Here is an 18,724-nt window from a genome sequence, read left to right as displayed (position 1 = left end):
AAACAGAATACTTTGGCCTTCTCCTCCTGTTATCCCATTCAGGGAGACCACAGTCTAGTGCAGGGATCGGCAACCTTGGCGAGCTGGGACAGGCCGGTTTATTTACTTGCCACGTCTGCAGGTTCGGCCGATCGCAGCTCCCACTCGGCCCACGCCGCTTCCTGCAGCCCCCATTGGCTTGGAACGGTGAACCGTGGCCAGTGGGAGCCGCAAGCGGCCGAACCTACAGACGCGGCAGGTAAACAAACCGGCCCGGCCCGCCAGGGTGCTTACCCTGGTGGACCACGTGCCAAAAGTTGCTGATCCCTGATCTAGTGTTAGTAATGGTCATGCCAAGGCCCTGGGCCTCACTGAACACTTACGAATGCATAGCTGGAAACCAGATGTAAGAATGTATTTAGACCTTATGAATGGCTTGTAGGATGCTGCATGTATTAGGCCTAGTCTTCACTTACCGGCTGGTCCGGAGGCACGCCATCGATGTTCTGGGATCGGTTTATCGCGTCTGGTTAAGACGCGATAAATCGATCCCGGATCGATTCCGGAAGTGCTCACAGTCGGCGCCGGTACTCCAGCTCGCCGAGAGGAGTACGCGGCGTCAACGGGGGGAGACTTCCGGCCGCGTCTGGACCGCGGTAAGTCCGGACTAAGGTACTTCGAATTCAGCTACGTTATTAACGTAGCTGAATTTGCGTACCTTAGTCCGAAGTCCGGACTAAGTGGGGACCAGCCCTTAGTCTTACTTATCTGTACACCATGTTATACAGCGATAGCAAATGTTTGCATTGTAAACCTCTGCATTGTAAACCTTGTGTAACTCACCAAACCGAGAAGCATCAATTAAAGTAAAGTGCTGGTCCTGCACAAAGTAGGCCCACTGAAAGCAAATGAGCCATTGTGAAGCAAGACAAGGACAGAGACCTGTTGATTGCATTCCTCAACCCCTCCAGAGACTTGCTCATGAATTCATCCCATCAGCTTGGACTCTGGGGTGAAGTGATAAAAATCCCTGACAAGGAGAAACTGAGTTCTTTTTTGCCGCTTGGACTCTAAAGGAGCAAGAATCGCTAAACATAAGCTAAAGTCCCCCACATGTTTTGCCTGGGTTAGCCCTGAAGGAAGTATAGCGTGTGTGTGTGATAGAAGTTTCTGTTATCTTTTGAAACTCAAGACTGATACGCATGTGTGTGTGTGTATGTTTACCTGCTTTAATCTTGTAAATAACTCTCATTTCTTTTTTCTAGTTGTCTACAAGCATTGTCTTTGGTTATAGATCTAAGTACAATTGACCTGGGGTAAGTGACCGGTCCTTTGGGACGGGGAGTAACCTGAATAGTGTTGTGATTTCTGGTGTAAAGTGACCATCTATCACAAAGTCAAGCTTGCCGGGGTGGCAGGATAAACTGGAGTGCCCAGGGGGACTGTCTGTAACTCCATGTCAAGGCTTTTACAGCACTTCAGAAGTTCACACTTGATAGTTGGGTGATGAAATGTAAATATAGAACATACAACCAACCAGTTTGGAGTTTTTGCCCTGCTTCTTGACAGTCTGCCCTAAGGTTGGCACTACTGCCTGTGAGCCACTCCAGACAGCATGACAGTGACATCAAAATCAATTACGTGTAATAAACTAAGTCATAAACTACAAATTGCCGTAACTGAATGGACTGAGCAAAGAATCTTGCCCAATTCATTCAGTCATGTTGAAAGGAGGAGGGAGAAATGTTGTTTTTCTTAACCTCTGCGAATAGGACAAGAAGCAATGGGCTTAAATTGTTGCAAGGGAGGTTTAGGTTGGACATTAGGAAAAAATTCCTAACTGTCAGGGGGGTTAAGCACTGGAATAAATTGCCTGGGGAGGTTGTGGTATCTCCATCATTGGAGATTTTTAAGAGCAGGTTAGACAAACACCTGTCAGGGATCATCTAGATAATACTTAGTCTTGCCTTGAGTGCAGGGGATTGGACTAGAAGACTCTCAAGGTCCCTACTAGTTCTATGATGAGTTCTCTTTCTCTGTGAAATGCCAAGCACACACATGCTACTGAACATGTAAAACAAGCTGGTTAGAATAGAGTTCTCTACAAACACTTAAGGAATCACCAGCAATGATGGAAAAGGTAGTACAGAAAAAACCTGTTCTTTAAATGAGTTTTAAGCAAAATATTTTAGTTTTAAGCTTAATTGACGTGCTCCTTTTATGTGTTTTCAGTTGCATCATGAGACTGCATCTCCTATTCAGTGGCCTAATGTGCCCTCTGCTGTTTGAATTCTAAATTATTAGAATTCCTAAAGTTTAAAACCCTGATTGCATTTAAAATAGATAATATTTTCACAATTAAAAAAAATATTTTATAGTAAGTTACAAAAGTAATGGCATAAAAAACACAAAAATGCATCATTGGTAAAACTGTTCAGGTATTTACAATACTTTTCATGGTTAATGCACAGACTGCTGTTATTTCAACAGTGACTATGATCTGTTAGCTCCATCTGGTGGTTTATACTATTTCACTTTTTTCTAATTCAAGCAAGCTGCTTTTTCTTTGACAGTTTTCTTAAATAATAGGAATCATTTCTCATGACGAAAATGTTCAGTGACTAACTTCTGAATAACCATTAATTCCATGAACTGAAAAGTACAACTAGTTTATTTCAGCTTTGTAAAATTACCCTCAGGGAACTATCACGCTGCTTTTGATTTAGAGAAAATGTGATTGACTTAAGCCCTGATCCACCAAACACTTACACACACACTTTGTCATGGGTGATCTAATTGAATTCAGGGGGACTACTCATATGCACAAAGTTAAATACATGTGTAAACATTTGCAGAACTGGGGAGCCTAGTGTGTACCAATGTTAGAGAGATTATGAACTGCTGTACAAGTTATTTTCTAAACTTTTCACTTGTTTTGATGTTTGCTAGTTTAATTGACTAATTAGCACTTTTTTGTTATATTCACATAATACATCATTTATATACAAAATTTTACATTTGAAGAAGCACATAATGCAACAAGAGGAAAAAGAAACTGTCATTGAATTGCTGCCATTTATTAAAAGTTTCTTGGATGTTATATAAAAGGCAGGAACACTTTAAACTACTTGTCCGAATCATAAAAGTTTTGAGAACAGTAATAAAATATAAGCGTTTTCACCATAACAGTTTGAAAACCCAAGAGACAAGCTGTTAAAGAAATACAGTCAAAAGATTTTTTAATAGCAGAGTGCCATCTGGTGGAAAAAGAGAGTCCTTTCATATAGAAACATTATTTAAGGTGGTCAGTATCTCTCTGTTAGTCTATAAGGTGCCACAGGACTCTGTTGCTTTTTACAGATCCAGACTAACACAGTTACCCCTCTGATTCTTCAAATCTTGAAACCAATGAGATAATGTAGAAATATTAAATGAGTTGCACACCAACAGAGGGATTTCCTTGCTGAATAGTGGTATGATGTAAGGTTAATTCCTGATAAAATGCATATTTACAGCATATTTATCAAGTATTTTCAGGTGTTAATGTGAAAAGCATGATTTTGAAATTACTGATTGGTACATATCGCCAGGTCTCTGAGGTAAGGCTACAGCCTTTATGAGCATAGCTAGACTTAAGTTATAATACTTGAGTATCAACAAAAATATAGACCTTAAAATACCCACTGTATACTGAAATTTCAATCCTTAATGGATGACAACTTTGTCTGTCTTTCAAGACTAAAAATGCTTGATACGGTTGAGGGAAATTTGCTGAAGCATATCAACTAAAATCCCTTACAAATAAGTTCTAATTGTGACATGTTCTGACACACTAGGCCTGACTCTGAATTTACAACCATTTTATACTGGATTAACTGCTGATTGATTTATGTGGAATTACTCCAGATGTACATTAGTATACGTGAAGGGAGAATCAGATACATTTTGTCTTACATTCCTCTGCCAAATATATTTCTTAAAGACTATAGCTTATCAAACTGCATTGGCAATAAATGTGTTATAATATCAACACAATATAGATACATGTACCCACATTTATGCTTGAAGTATGAAGAAAAATGAGGGAAAGACTTATCTTGCTACAGTGTAGGATTGGCACTGCATACAGAGAGTACAGTAGGTAAATGAAGTTGTAGAAGTGTTCATGCACACAAAGGCCACATCATGGAGAATAGTTGTTTTGGCCTCAGAATTTTAGCTTCATATTAAAGTGACACTAAGGAATTATTTAAATCCTGAAGTGCTGGTATGGATCACTAATAAGGATAGTATTTCTGTTAATACTCAGACACTTGTTTATTGATTCTTTGCCCTCATTCTTAAAGAAGGGCCTTAATTGGAGGAAAAGTAGAATATTAAGTCAAACTGTAAACACCTAAAATGAGTTCCATATAAAGAATTAAGTGGATAAGCTATACCACTATGGTTGGTTATGGTTTTAAAGGAAGTTATTGACTGCACCTACATAAAGTTCTCTGTTTAAGTGATATAAAAGGAGTAATGTCCCAGAACTATAGGTGCACAACAGATTATAAGTGTTATGAGGACTGTGAAAAACCAGGAAGCTGGATAGACTTTAAAAAAAAAAAGTCCCTGTTCTTAGATATCACATCACCTTAAGATTTGCTTTGCCTTTCACCTGTACTTCCATAATATATAAACCTGTTAACCAGTGGTTCCAGCTGGATCACTGTGAAGAAGTCTAAAAATGAGTAACTGGAAGGGAAAATAAAATTTCTTTGCACTAAGCTATAGTTACAAAACTAAAGAGTGAAAAGATGGTGGATTGGCCCAAAATTATCAAGTTAAGGAGGGCACTATATTCATCACCTGGATTGTAAAACTTTAGCAATGCTACCAGCTGAACTCTCAGTACTACTGGAGTATTTGTCTTGACAATTCAACTGCTGCATTTGCCACTTCTAGCCTGGTTCACCCACCCTAGCTCCGACTGGGTGAGGGTGGCCTAGGTTATCGCTGCCCTTGTGGAAAGGGGGCTCTGTCCAGGGGACCTGGCCAGGCCTGCTTTCCTGAAAAAAGCAACGTTCCCCTCTCGTGCTCCTTGCATTTTAAGTAGTGGTTCGACTTCGACACAATGGGGCTGGGAAATCAGAGCTCCCCGGGAGCGACAAAGGCCGGGTGGGGACCGAAGGGATGGGGGGGAGGCTGTGCAACCTGTCACTGCCCTCCACTCTGCTGCAGCCCTGAGCAGCTCCAGGCTTCTCCGTCCGACGTGGAAAAGCTGGGCTGCTGGCAGCGTGCAGAGACCAGGCTAGGGGCGGGGAGGAGGCTGCAGTGTCGGCTTGGCTCACCCCGCTTTGTGTGGGGCAGCCCCGGCTCCTCCCGGCCCAGCAAAGGGCACCGAGGCCCCAGCGGCGATGGGCGGGAAGGAGGGGGACCAGCAGCTACACGGTTGCGCAGGCAGTGAGCTCAGCGCTCCAGCCGCTCCGAACTAGGGGCGGTGCCTGGCGGGGGGAGATGTGGGGGGCTGGGGGTGGGGGCTGCCTGGGCAAATCCCATAAAGGGCGGCCCCGGCTGCCCCGGCTCCTGCACTCACGCCGCACCGCGGAGGCGCTCGGAGCCCAGCGAGTTTGCAAAGAAGGGACGCCCCCTCTTCTCCCCCAACAAGCCTGAACGCCGGGCAGGGCTGCGGACTTGCAACCGGCTGTGCCCCGACTCGGAGAGGAGACGCCCCGAGCCCGGCAGTTGGAGCCTCTCCTGCCACCAGCTCTCTCGGCAGCGCCAGGACAGGGGGGAGCCCAGCCAGCTCCTGCGCCCCGCAGCATCCTCCCCACCCGGCTGCTGCTGCGCTCCGGCCATGACAAGGGCAGCGCCTCCTCTGTAGGGACTCCGAGACCTCGCCGCGCTCCTGCTGCAGCCCCCTGAGCGACTGCCCCGCGCCTCTTCCCGGGCGCCTGCGTCTCGCCCCCCGAGCCAGCTGCTCCCTGCGCTCCCCCCGCGCCTCTCCGCCCGAGCACCGGCGTGCAGCATGGGGACAGCCCCTCCGCTCGCCTCCCTGCTGCTGGCGGCGCTGCTCTGCCCCTTTCCCCCGGGCGGTCGCTGCAGCTCCGGGCCGCGGGAGGAGCAGGAGCTGATCGTGCCCGTGCGGCTGGACTCCGCGGCCGAGCCGGCTGCCAAGAGGCTCTATCGCCTGGACGCCTTCGGGAAGCGGCTGAGCTTGGAGCTGGAGCCAGACAGCAGCTTCCTGGCTCCGGACTTCAGGCTGCAGTACTTGGGCAGCCGCCCCCGGGAGGAGGAGGAGGCGGTGCCGGAGCAGGGAGCCTCGCTCGGGAACCAACCCGCAGCCGACCTGGCGCGCTGCTTCTACTCCGGCACCGTCAACCGGGACCCGAGCTCTGCCGCCGCCCTCAGCCTCTGCGATGGGCTCCGAGGGGCTTTCTACTTGCAGGGGGAAGAGTACTTCATCCAGCCGGCCAACGCCTCCCAGCAGCAGCTCCACCTCCTGCGCCGGCGGCTGCAGAGCAGCGTCCACCAGAGCGGCGGCTCCAAGTGCGGGGTGACAGACCAGAGCTTCCCCCTGGCCGCAGAGGGACAGCAGGAGCGCGTGGGCCAGACAGGTACTGGGACCCAGGCTGACTGCCATGCAGCTTCTCTCCCATTTACTCTCGTCGAAGCCTCAGACAGGCTGATGACTTGAAATTGACACGTCCTCAGGGGCGTGAATATCTCGTGCGTGTTGGAGAGAGAGACCCTGGGGAGGGATTTTCAAATGAGCCTTTGGCTCTTTTGACAATTCCACCCTCCATTTCCGAGCACATCCCCGCAGGCAGGGATGGAGACACATTTTTGTACTCCCTTCCAGCACATTAAGTATTTCTCCCTCAGTAACCTCTAGCTGTACTGCAGGTTGGTTTCGAAAAGGACAGAAGTTTAGTGCGATGAAAAACCATATATCCTACAAATATAGAGTGTGTGTATGGATGAACCATAGCCAGGACTGTCGTCTCAATTGCATGTGCGTAAAATCAGGAATAACTCCTTTAAAGTCATTTGAGTTACGCTGGTGTAAATGAAGAGAGACTCTGGCTCACTAAATAGGGGAGTAAACAAAATATAGACCCAAGCAGAGGCACATTTATTGTAAATATTGATACAAATAATCCCACCCCCTAGTAATTAATGTACAATATGTTCATTCACAACAACGACTCATGTCCCTGACACAGGTATGCAGCAAAGAGAGGGGAAGTTACAGTGCCTGGCAGCCCAGAAAGGGCGTATGAATGGGGGAGTTTAATCTTCTGACAGGAGCAGCACATGGGAAGGGGGAGGAGTGGAACTGAAAGTCAGAGGAGGGCACAGTGTCCTACTAGGGTAAGAGGCGGTGCTGTTGCAGGGTCCCGGTAGCAATCGGGTTGCTTGGCAGGAGCCTGGAGTACTGCACTGTGCTTTCCACGTGGAGCCCAATGATCTCATTCAGACTTCTGAGTCACCCTTTTATTTGCAAGGGCTCACCTCATAGGCTCTTGGCCAAGGTTGCTCTTTACTGCATCAGCAAAAGTAACTTAGTGGGTGAGATTATGTTAAAGCTGCTCAGGTTTCAGTTTCAGAGGTCAAAACCGGGCTACTTCAAATGTAGGTGTGCAGTCATTCTGCCTTTAGTAATAAAGTAATGTAAAATATTTCCTGCCTTAGATGCAAATTTTGTTTGTTACTGTATTTTGTTCTAGTTCCTTATTATAATCATTTACAGTAATGTTTCTGGACAGGCTATTCATATGCAATTTCCCCCTTTTTTTCTTTTTTAATATAGAAACTGGAAGCACAAGGAAAAAAAGATTTGTGTCCAGCCCTCGCTATGTAGAAACCATGCTTGTAGCAGACCAATCCATGGCAGAGTTTCATGGCAGTGGATTGAAGCACTATCTCCTGACTTTGTTGTCTGTGGCAGCCAAATTATACAAGCATCCCAGTATCCGAAACTCTATTAGTCTGGTGTTGGTAAAAATTCTGGTCATCTATGATGAGCAGAAGGGACCTGAAGTTTCTTCTAATGCTGCCCTTACCTTAAGGAACTTCTGCAGTTGGCAAAAGCAACACAATCCACCCAGTGACCGACATGCAGAGCACTATGACACAGCAATCCTCTTTACCAGACAGGTAAGGGAAAGGAGAGGAAACGTTTGGTCTTCCTTTTACAAACAAAGCAAGCCTAACATTTTTAATTACATTCTTCAGAAAAATCACATTTAGATTCAGTTGTCTGAGATTATTGACTCAAACAAGTGGGATAATAATTAACCACCTTTTGTAACGTTCTGTTACTTCAGATGAAAGGCACTTTATATGCAGCATATTGCTGTTTTAATATATGGATTATTTAGCAAGATTTAGCACTGAAATTATGGAATAAGTACAAGCATTTTTGCATTTTCCAAAGGAGAATTTTGCCATATTATCTACTGAAATTCTGAATCTTAATGCTCTTTCCATAAGTAAAGGCAAACTGCCAAGGTTGAATGATTCTTGCCAAGGTTAAGTTTGACCGGGTTAAATGAAACTGTCTTCTTTTTTAAAGGACCTTTGTGGTGCCAAGACATGTGATACTCTTGGGATGGCTGATGTGGGAACAATTTGTGATCCAAACCGCAGTTGCTCTATCATAGAAGACGACGGATTGCAAGCTGCCTTCACAACTGCTCATGAACTAGGTAATTCAACTTTGACATGAGATTTGAATTAATTTAAACTAGTCTGATACCATAAAGTAAATATCTCATTATGTAATGGTCTGTACGTAGGGCCCAGTTCTGTTCTCAACTCCTTCTAAAGTCAGTCAGTAGGGGCCAGACAATGGCAGATTGCAGAAGCTGTAGATTTGACTGCAATTGCAGAAACACCATCTTTCTTAGATTGGCAAATGAGATATGCAAAAATAAGCTGGCATCTGTTTAAAATTTTGGAACTATTCAGATAATTCTTTTAAATATCTAAAATGCATTCAGTGATTAGTTCAAGACTAACATTTAAATAATATATGCTAATGCATAAAACAAACTTCCTAACATTTTATTTATTTATTTATTTATTTTTAAAGGCCATGTGTTTAACATGCCCCATGACGATGCAAAGCAGTGTGCCAATATTAATGGTCTAAGCCGGGATTCCCACATGATGGCATCTATGCTTTCCAATCTGGATCGAAGCCAACCTTGGTCTCCGTGCAGTGCCTACATGATTACAACATTTTTGGATAATGGTCATGGTAAGTTTATTAAGCTTTCTATTCAAGTTTGTACACGTAGCGTTTATGTGGCATCTAAATGTATCTTTGATTTCTTCCTACTTAAATAAAAACTAAACTAAAAATGAAGCAGTCCCCTCCTTACAACACTTTCTGTTAGAGAACTCCAGTACAAGGTTATGCTTTTACTTGACTGCCAGTAACATTAAAGAAGTCTTTAACTGGTTCACATAATTGTTGGTATAATGAAGGCTGAACAATTATTTGAACAAAAAAGCTAAGTGCAATCAAACAAATAAAATATTTTTTTTCCCATTCAAACTGGCTAATTGATTACTATTTTTTCTCCAGGTGAGTGTTTACTGGACAAGCCCCACAAACCTATTCAGCTTCCCTCTGATCTCCCTGGAACTTTGTATGATGCCAATAGGCAGTGCCAGTTTACATTTGGAGATGAGTCCAAACATTGTCCGGACACAGCCAGCACGTGTACAACTTTGTGGTGTACTGGCATCTCTGGAGGATTGCTTGTGTGCCAAACTAAACACTTTCCCTGGGCAGATGGCACCAGTTGTGAAGAGGGGAAATGGTGTGTGAATGGCAAGTGTGTAAACAAGACTGAGAAGAAGCATTATGATGTAAGTATTTAAAAAAAAATCTAGAATATCCAATAATATTTCAACAAGATACATAGTTTTGATTTCTGATAATGAGTAAATTGAGGGTGGTAGCTAATAAAACATAGAAGGAATCTTGTGGAAGGGGCTCAACTTAATTAAGAGTTTTAGTGTGGTTGTTATATTTGTTGTTTATCATTTTAGACCCCTGTCCATGGAGGCTGGGGATCATGGGGACCCTGGGGAGACTGCTCAAGGACATGTGGTGGTGGAGTGCAGTACTCCTTTAGAGAGTGTGATAACCCAGTTCCAAAGAATGGAGGAAAGTACTGTGAAGGCAAACGGGTGCAATACCGATCGTGTAATATTGAGGACTGTCCAGATAATAATGGTAAGTTGGAGTTGATCTTTGACATGGAGGAAGGGGATGTTGGGGGCAGGAGAGATGATGGGGGAGGGGGCAAGACAATTAAAGATGAAGATCTAATGTCAAACTAATTTTTCTCATATGTATAGGCAAAACTTTCAGAGAAGAACAGTGTGAAACACACAATGACATTTCCAAATCCCCTTTTGGAAGTGGACCTGCAGTGGAATGGATACCCAAGTTTGCTGGAGTCTCTCCAAAGGACAGATGCAAACTTGTCTGCCGAGCAAAAGGCACCGGATATTTCTTTGTTCTGCAACCTAAGGTATGTTTTAAAATATGTGTTGTACATTAAATTTTAAGCAGGAATTCTTACCTTTTCTGATTATTTTTTAAAATGGAGTCAAAGGATGTGCAAACTAAAATATTGTAATCACAAGCTTTTAAAACATCTTAGCCAGATTTTCCCTTCCTCTGTTCTACAGGTAGTCTAATCCCATCAATACAAACTAGATTTAAATATGTGGACATGCTTCTTTCAAACTCAGTCACAGCTTTTTAAATTCACATACTCATCACATTTTATTATACTGGGGTTTTTACAGAACATTGTGTTTCTATTATTTTATTCAACTTTTCATAGGTCCTTCAGCCTCAGATTAAATATCAGCTCTTTGTCTCACATTCCTAAAAGGCTAACATCTTAAAACGGTCAAAAGGAAATACTTTTTAATGTAATATATTTAGGCAGTGGAATTGGGAACCAATGGCTTAGCAAGATTAAAATAAGAAATAAATACACTTTTTTAAGACTAGCTTCTACAGCTATATGCTAGGTAGGATACTGTTGAAAGGGCTATCAGTCCTTATGCTTCATGGCCCAAGACTGACCCAACTGGCTTTAGGAAGCAATGTCCTCCGTTATATGGGCTTAAACCATTTAAAGTTATCCTTTTGATAAACACTGACATTAAATCAATTTCTCATGTTACCACTGAGTTTTAGTGTTGCAAATGGAATGAAGTAGCACTGCATACTTTAAATGAAAAAGTTTTACTTTCAACAGTAGCTATCTTCAGAATATGAAGGGGTGGGAGACATGTTGCATCCATATTTTAATTTTATTATCAGTGTTTGCAAATAAAATGTCCATGTTCTAATCAAAGGCACTATTACTTTTTAATTTTTTTAAAGGTTGTGGATGGCACCTCATGTAGCCCAGATTCCACTTCTGTCTGTGTGCAGGGACAATGTGTAAAGGCTGGCTGTGATCGTATGATAGGCTCCAGTAAGAAATTTGACAAATGTGGTATCTGTGGAGGCAATGGATCTACCTGTAAGAAAGTGTCGGGCACACTTGTTAGTGCAAAGTGAGTTTACAAATACTGTTACTCTTTTCATCTGCAGTAGTTAATATCTTGCAAAATAACCTTTCCATTTCAAAGACCGGTATTGGCTCAGTTTACTCTTAGAATTGAAAATTAATCTTTTAAAATCAGTTGATTAGTTATAATTTTTAAAGTAAAATCCCAATTAAATTAAGTGCATCAGACAAAGACCTCCTGTATTGTAGCAGTAATTTAGGATGTGATTCAACAAAGCATTTATGCACATGCTTGTGTCCTATTGAAGTTAATTGGACTTGAGCATATGTATAAGGTAAAGCTCAAAATTTAGTGTTTTGCTAAATTGAAGCCTTAATCAGTGGAAGACTAAGGACTCAATATTTGCATTTTGTTCCCTGTAGACCTGGTTATCATGATGTTGTCACCATTCCTGCTGGAGCAACCAACCTTGAAGTTAAGCAACGAAATAACAGGGGTTCACGACATGATGGCAGTTTCCTTGCTATTAAAGCTGCTGATGGCACATATATTCTTAATGGTGACTACACTCTATCGACATTGGAACAAGACATTACTTATAAAGGCAGTGTTTTGAGGTACAGTGGCTCATCTGCAGCTTTGGAAAGAATCCGCAGTTTCAGCCCACTGACGGAACCTTTAACTATCCAGGTTCTGACTGTGGGTGACTCACCTCAACCTAAAATCAAATATACTTATTTTGTGAAGAAACCACTACAGTCTGGGTCTGAGAAAGCTTCCAGCAAAAAGAAAGAATCTTTTAACGCCATCAAGGAGACCATCTTATCTGAATGGGTTATTGAAGAATGGGGAGAATGTTCAAAGTCATGTGGGTCCGGTTGGCAAAGAAGATCTGTCAAATGCAGAGACCTTAATGGGCAGTCTGCCACAGACTGTGCAAAAGAACTCAAACCAAATGATCTCCGACCATGTGCAGACATGCCCTGCCCACAGTGGCAATTGGGAGACTGGTCACCATGTTCTAAGACATGTGGGAAAGGATTCAAGAAGAGATTATTAAAATGTATGTCTTATGATGGCAGTATGTTGCCACAAGAAAGCTGTGACCCTTCAAAGAAACCTAAACATTTAATAGACTTTTGCAATGTTACAAAGTGCACTTAAACAGTATTCAGTTGGGAAAGCTAAAGATTTTTTTTTCCAGAACAGTGCACTGAAAACAAGAAAGTTAGAGATAGCATGTGTGTCTTGCATATAAAAGTCATGGTGAGGATTCATTGAGAGGGGACAGTACAAATGATTTTAGGGTGGTGTTGCATCATAAAAATATCCTGCAAAGTGCAGATTTGATAGTTTAGCAAGCCAATGTCACTGACTCTTTCATCTTCAGTAGATAAAGCCCTAAGGCATTATAATTTCCTTTTTAAGTCAGTTACAAGTTAAAGAAAACAAGCAGGGGCCAAACTGAGTTTAAGTAAACATTTCAGATTCCCCTCCCCCCCTTTAGATTTGTGTTGTGGTACTGTTCAAGTCCCTAGGTTTTTTTATGTGGGTGGCTTGGGATGGGGGGCAGGAGGGAGAAAATAGCTTTTGTCTAAGCTTAAAATAATTGGTCAAAGCTTACCTACCTCACAAAGGACAAAAAACAGGATTAGAAAAGGAGTTTCAACTACATTGTTCATGGCTGCTATTGTTTCAGAGATTAGTTTTATAGAAAAATAAAGCCATATTCTCCACAAGTAAAGAGTCAAAAATATCAAGAACAATCATTCTAACTTAACCTAACTTAACCTGCAGACAACTAGAATGTTCTATTTTTAAGCATCTTTGTATCACCCCAATGTTTCTATCCATTTCTCTCATCCATGCCGATGTAGTCATTGTGACATGCGTAACCTACAAAAGCTGGAATAAGTGGCAATCTCCATGGAACAGGTACTCTCTAAAAGTTGTTGCTTTTGGTGCCTCCTGACCAAACCACTGGTTTCTCTGGTTCAACTCTGGTTCTACCATACTGTCAATCAAAGTTATTACAGTGAAGGTTTGAGCGCTGTCTCAAGTTCTAACTTTTTACCATGTTCCGGCCCACACTAGCTTACTTATTTGTGTTATGCTAGAGACAGATCAAAGGAAAAAGAAATTCCCAATATGCATGGGAATCTCTAATATATGACATCTAATATTTTTATAGTGCTCAAATCACTTTTATAAGGCGGGAAAGACAAAGCTGAAGGATAGCAGGTCCATCCACAGCAGTACACTAGCAGTTGCTTAATTAAAAGTTTGTGCCAGTCCATAGACTATGAGAGAATATGGCTTTCCATATGTATATAGTAAAATATATTACTATAGATTATATGTACTTTATAAGTATTTTATATTTCTTTACCTTCTGGGAAGGGTTATAGTTTGTAATAAATGCGTATAATGAACCTATTTATTTTTATACTTCCTGTGATCTTCTAAGTTATCGCTTTTTTTAAAAGGACATATAACAAGGATAGAGTATTTATACAGTATAATAATATGTTACTAGAGGTAATAAATGAACACTATGAATTTTTGAAATTGTGTTTTTTATTTCTACTTTATATATTGATTTTTTTTACTCCAGTGAAAGTACCTAAAATCTAGAGTAACATTTTCAAAAGTGACTAAGGGATGTAGGAGCCTAAGTTTTATAGGTGCTTTTGAAAACTTTTCCCATGGTAAAAGAGTAATCTTGGGTTTTGTTCTTTAAACACCAACAAGGTGCCCGGCAGTGATTTCATTTTTTTAGGGGAAAAAATGGAATATGAGTTAATTGATATTATTGACTTTAATCGGCTTACAGATGGGACAGAACTTGTTCTGTCAGCTTGTGTTTGTAACCAACAACATTTCTACAAAACTAGCTAATTTGCCTGCAGAACTTAACATACTTTAAAATGTATTACTGGGAAAGATGCATTTAAGTTAATAATAATTAACCAAAAGTCAAAAGTTCCCTTAAGCAAACTTCTTGAGGGTATGATAAGCAGACTCTTTTAATTAGAAGTACATTTTTAATGAACTGCTCTAACATTTTTTGTAATATGCTCAATAATGCAAATCAGAGTTTAAACATCCAGAAACTGATTTTTGCTCCCTTAATTCTAACCCAATGCCCACTGAGCTCAAGAGAAAAACTACTATTGAAGTCAATGGGAATTTTTGTCTTTGGTTTTGAAAGGAGCAGGAGTATGCCCAGTGTGAAAATTGCAGGCCTCTTCCTGCTCTCTGAAATCCAGTTGAAGTTACATCTGTTAAAGGAAAGTAAAATTTGGCACCGTTTCCTTTAGAAATCTATTAAAAGTGCCCTGACAAATGTTTGGCCTTCTGTGTTGTGAAGCAGTAATTATCTGTTACTCCACGGGTGATATTCTATCCCCATTAAAGTCAGTTGTGCAACATAGTACCTTTTCCTTGCTATGTTGGCCAGGGGACCTGAATTTGCACTAAATGTGATGGTTGTTAAAATATTTTGTAGTGTTTATTTCTAACTTTATTTGTGGTTTCAATTCCATGGTCTTTCCATGAGAATTGTAAGAGTAAATATTGTTTTAGTGTATCTTATTGCCACTAACATTAAATCATAGCTTTTTTTTTTAAAACACTACAGTTGATAGGTGAGAAATCAAATGATAGCAGTTTGCAAAAAAGACAGGCTGTTTTAATTTTACACTGCACTTCTCCTCCATATCAAATTTATTTTCTAACAGATACCAAGTGCACATAGCCTAAGTGCTTAGTTATGCTTGCACAGTTCATGCTATCAATTTGTGAACCCAGTGAGTTATAGTAATAAAATTCCAGCAATGTGGTGTAGCTAAGGAATGGGCTTGGGCCCAAGATCTCTAGTTTGTAGTCAGTGCCTTACCCAATACTACATACATCAACCAAGAATAAGTGTGCTGTGTAGGGCTAACAAAAAGAGGAAACTGTTTCTCACAAGCATACCTATGTTGATTAAAGGCATTCCGTGGTGCTGACATCCTCTCTCCACTCCCAATAAAAGGCTGAAAAGGCATTTTTAGGGAGGGAAATTATATTTTACACACACTCTTTCAGGCCGAAGGGAGCTCAAGCAAATTAAATGCAGCAGATCCCCATTGTTGCAAAAAGTTTCATAAGATCTTTTATTTCTCTATACATTTCTAAAGTGCCTATGCCCATATTATCTGGGTACTCTATTGATTAGAATGGTCAGTATCTTTAGCTAAGATGTAAATGAGGTGGTAGTGGTGGGGTGGGATTCTAAATATATTTGTCCTATATTAGAATTAAAGATATAAATAGCAGTGACGATTTTATTTGCATTCATAAAAATGTAATGAAATAATAAAATGTTATGATAGGCTATTTGCTATATTGGTGTTTGTGGCACAATGAACACAAATACAGCAGTGCAAAGATCAGGTCATTTCTGAAATTTGTAGCTCAGTGGACCAGGATTACATTTTTAAATTGTAGTTTTCTAGTTAGAAAACAAGAGCCGTAATATTTTTCTTTCACCAGTTTATGAACTCTTATCAGTTGTGCTATAACACTGGAATATGGCTTGTAAATTCATTCTTTATTTTTTTAAATGGGATTTGGTTACTGAAAGAGCATGTACCAAATACATTATTTTAAAAAATGTAGTTAAAAGAAAGTCTAGCACTATGAAAGGATACTCTCTTATGTGACACAGCAAGGGGAAAATAAGCAAAATAAACTGGACGTGATTTATCTGTGTGGCAGTTGAGATTGCAAAGCAATTAAATTATATCCCCTGTAGTAAGAGTCTGCCAATTTATAGTGCTTATTGCAAAGGATTGGCCTGCACAGTATTCCTTTTTTGAGTAAGAGCCTCTAAACATTATTACTGACTTATTTAATATGAAATTAGGTACAGAAATAGAGAGGTAGAAAGGCAAGGTGTGTGCTTATTTAGAGGACATTTTAACATAGGAAATAATCCTTAAAGGTATCAAAAGCACTTTGTTAGAACCTGATCCAAAACTGTTACTTAAATCAATGTGAAGTGTCCTATTGTCTTCACTGGGCTTTGGAGAAGACCTTTTGCAAACTCCAGATGGACTATTTTAGCCCAGCTTTACTAGTTTCCTCACCCGACAGATTCAGAGTTAAGCACCAACACTGTAACCTGCATGCCCTTTCCCTCTAGGTTCATACCTGGCATTGTTCATTGGGTGTATAAGTATCCAGCAGCCTCTCTAGTAAGGCAGATAATGAGAAGGCACTCTCCTCTTCTCATCTACCATTTCCTTCTGTTCCCCGATGTTCTTATTTATTCTCCTCTTCTACCCACAGCCCTCCTGCCCCTCCTTTTAAATTGAGGTTTAATTCCAATTGGGTACAGATGAAGAGGCGATCTAGTTACAAGGATATTTCTTCGGCAAATCCCATTTTTTCAGTTTAACCCTTTAGCAGTTGAGGAGGACATTTATCTAGATTTAAACTGAGCTAAACTTGGCTGTCTCAGCAATACCACCAGCTTGGATTTATTGCCAGAAAATGAACAGCTGTATCTGAGTTGTGTGGACACAGGAGATGAACCATGAGTCATAAAATATTTTATGCAGAATAGCTACCTGGAAGTGTCCAAATGAATTAAATCTGTTTATCTTAATCATCCTCTAGTTCAATGCTCTATGCTACACTGTGCCAGTCCATCCAAAGACTGCACTGTCTTCCAGTTACTGGTAGGAACTTATCTGGTGCTAGAGCAGAGGATAAGTGAGAGTAATAGCAATTACAATAATATTTCTTGAAGTACTGAACTTCTTTCACTATGGGGTTTCCAGGTATTAAGGTTCTGTGATCCAAAGTCTTTGGGAGTCTTTTGGTGGAGTTCAATGAGCTTTGAGTCAGGCCTTAAATCTTGTAAGATTACTAGACTCAAAGAACCCTATTTTAAATTTGGGCATCTAAGTTAGGGAGCAGATGGGCATTTGAGTAGGAATGTGGATATGTAATGTTCCCTCTCCAGCTAATTAGAATGTAAAACTGTATGGCATTTGGGAATCCAATTAAGGCTCCCCTATCTCGGAAACGGACCCATAGTCTGAAATAGGGACAGATGTCCTATATAGTAAATCAGTGGCAAGACTAGGATATTTGGAGCTGACATTTTGGTTTAAATGATTGCCATATTACTAAAAGCAGAATTAGAAAGGGCTTAATTTAATCCTAGAGCTAGAGAGTCAGGACCTAATTCAACATTATTTCAAATGTGTTAATGATTGATGGAAGACGCCGCATGCAATGCATGCTCCTATATTCCCATCCCTATGGTCTAAGCATAGTTGTGAAAGTAAGTACATTCTTACCTGAATCACAATTTTGCTGCTGTTCTGCTGATTGTAATTATGTATGGTTTCAGACAATAGACATCATAGATGTTTTTGAATGTCATTTTGAAACAAAATAATTTAATAAATATAACTTCTAACCTTGTATTAAAAAGTTTTTGAGAGGAACGCAAGTGGTAATATTAATCATAAACTTCTACTTGTTTATCCATCTGTAATGTGGCTATAAAAAAGAGAAAGAAATACAACACCCACTCAGTGAAATCAGCAGGAAGACGCCCATTGACTTGAGGTGCATTGCAGGATAGCACTTTCTATATCTAAAAATAGTAGATTATTCATTTTCATTTTTTAAAAATGAACCAATTAGGCTTACACCAGTCAGCGAGGCACTAATTCAATTTCATTGTCATGTTAGACATGTGAAAAAGTTGTTGATCACATGCAATTGCAAACATGCCTGAGGCTATGTCTACACTACGCAGCTTCTAGCGACACGGCTGTGCCACTACAGCTGTGTCGCTAAAAGGCGCACAGTGTAGCTGTGGTTTGTCAGCAGGAGAGCGCTCTCCTGCCAACAAAAAACTTCCACCCCCAATGAGCGGCGTTAGTGTTGTCGGCAGGAGAGCACTCCCACCGACAAAGCACTGTTCACACCGGCGCTTTTCGTTGGCAAAACTTTTGTCTTTTGGTGGTGTGTGGTTTTTTTAATACCTCTGAACAACAACATCTTTCTTCATACGGGAGCTATTCCATACACCTAATCATTTTTGTTGCCTTTCTTTGTACTTTTTCCAATTCTAACATATCTTTTTTGAGAGGGGGCAACCAGAACAGCAGCCACAGTGTGGGTGTATCCTGGGTTTATACAGTGG

At 41.0% G+C, this 18,724-nt stretch overlaps 1 protein-coding gene across 1 annotated transcript; it reads left to right on the top strand.

Annotated features, from left to right (window-relative positions):
• The first annotated feature begins 5,840 nt into the window (after positions 1-5,840).
• Positions 5,841-14,082, top strand: ADAMTS1 (ADAM metallopeptidase with thrombospondin type 1 motif 1). Its single transcript, XM_005289300.5, has 9 exons — positions 5,841-6,578; positions 7,775-8,121; positions 8,540-8,672; positions 9,059-9,226; positions 9,557-9,843; positions 10,027-10,213; positions 10,339-10,514; positions 11,384-11,559; positions 11,937-14,082. Exons 1-9 carry the CDS (start codon positions 5,990-5,992, stop codon positions 12,676-12,678), a joined length of 2,805 nt encoding a protein of 934 aa, XP_005289357.2. The 5' UTR covers positions 5,841-5,989; the 3' UTR covers positions 12,679-14,082.
• The last annotated feature ends 4,642 nt before the right edge of the window (positions 14,083-18,724 follow it).

The sequence above is a fragment of the Chrysemys picta genome, chromosome 1 (genome assembly GCF_011386835.1).
Source record: "Chrysemys picta bellii isolate R12L10 chromosome 1, ASM1138683v2, whole genome shotgun sequence".
NCBI lineage: Eukaryota > Metazoa > Chordata > Testudines > Emydidae > Chrysemys > Chrysemys picta.
This window is presented reverse-complemented; position numbering and strand designations above follow the sequence as displayed.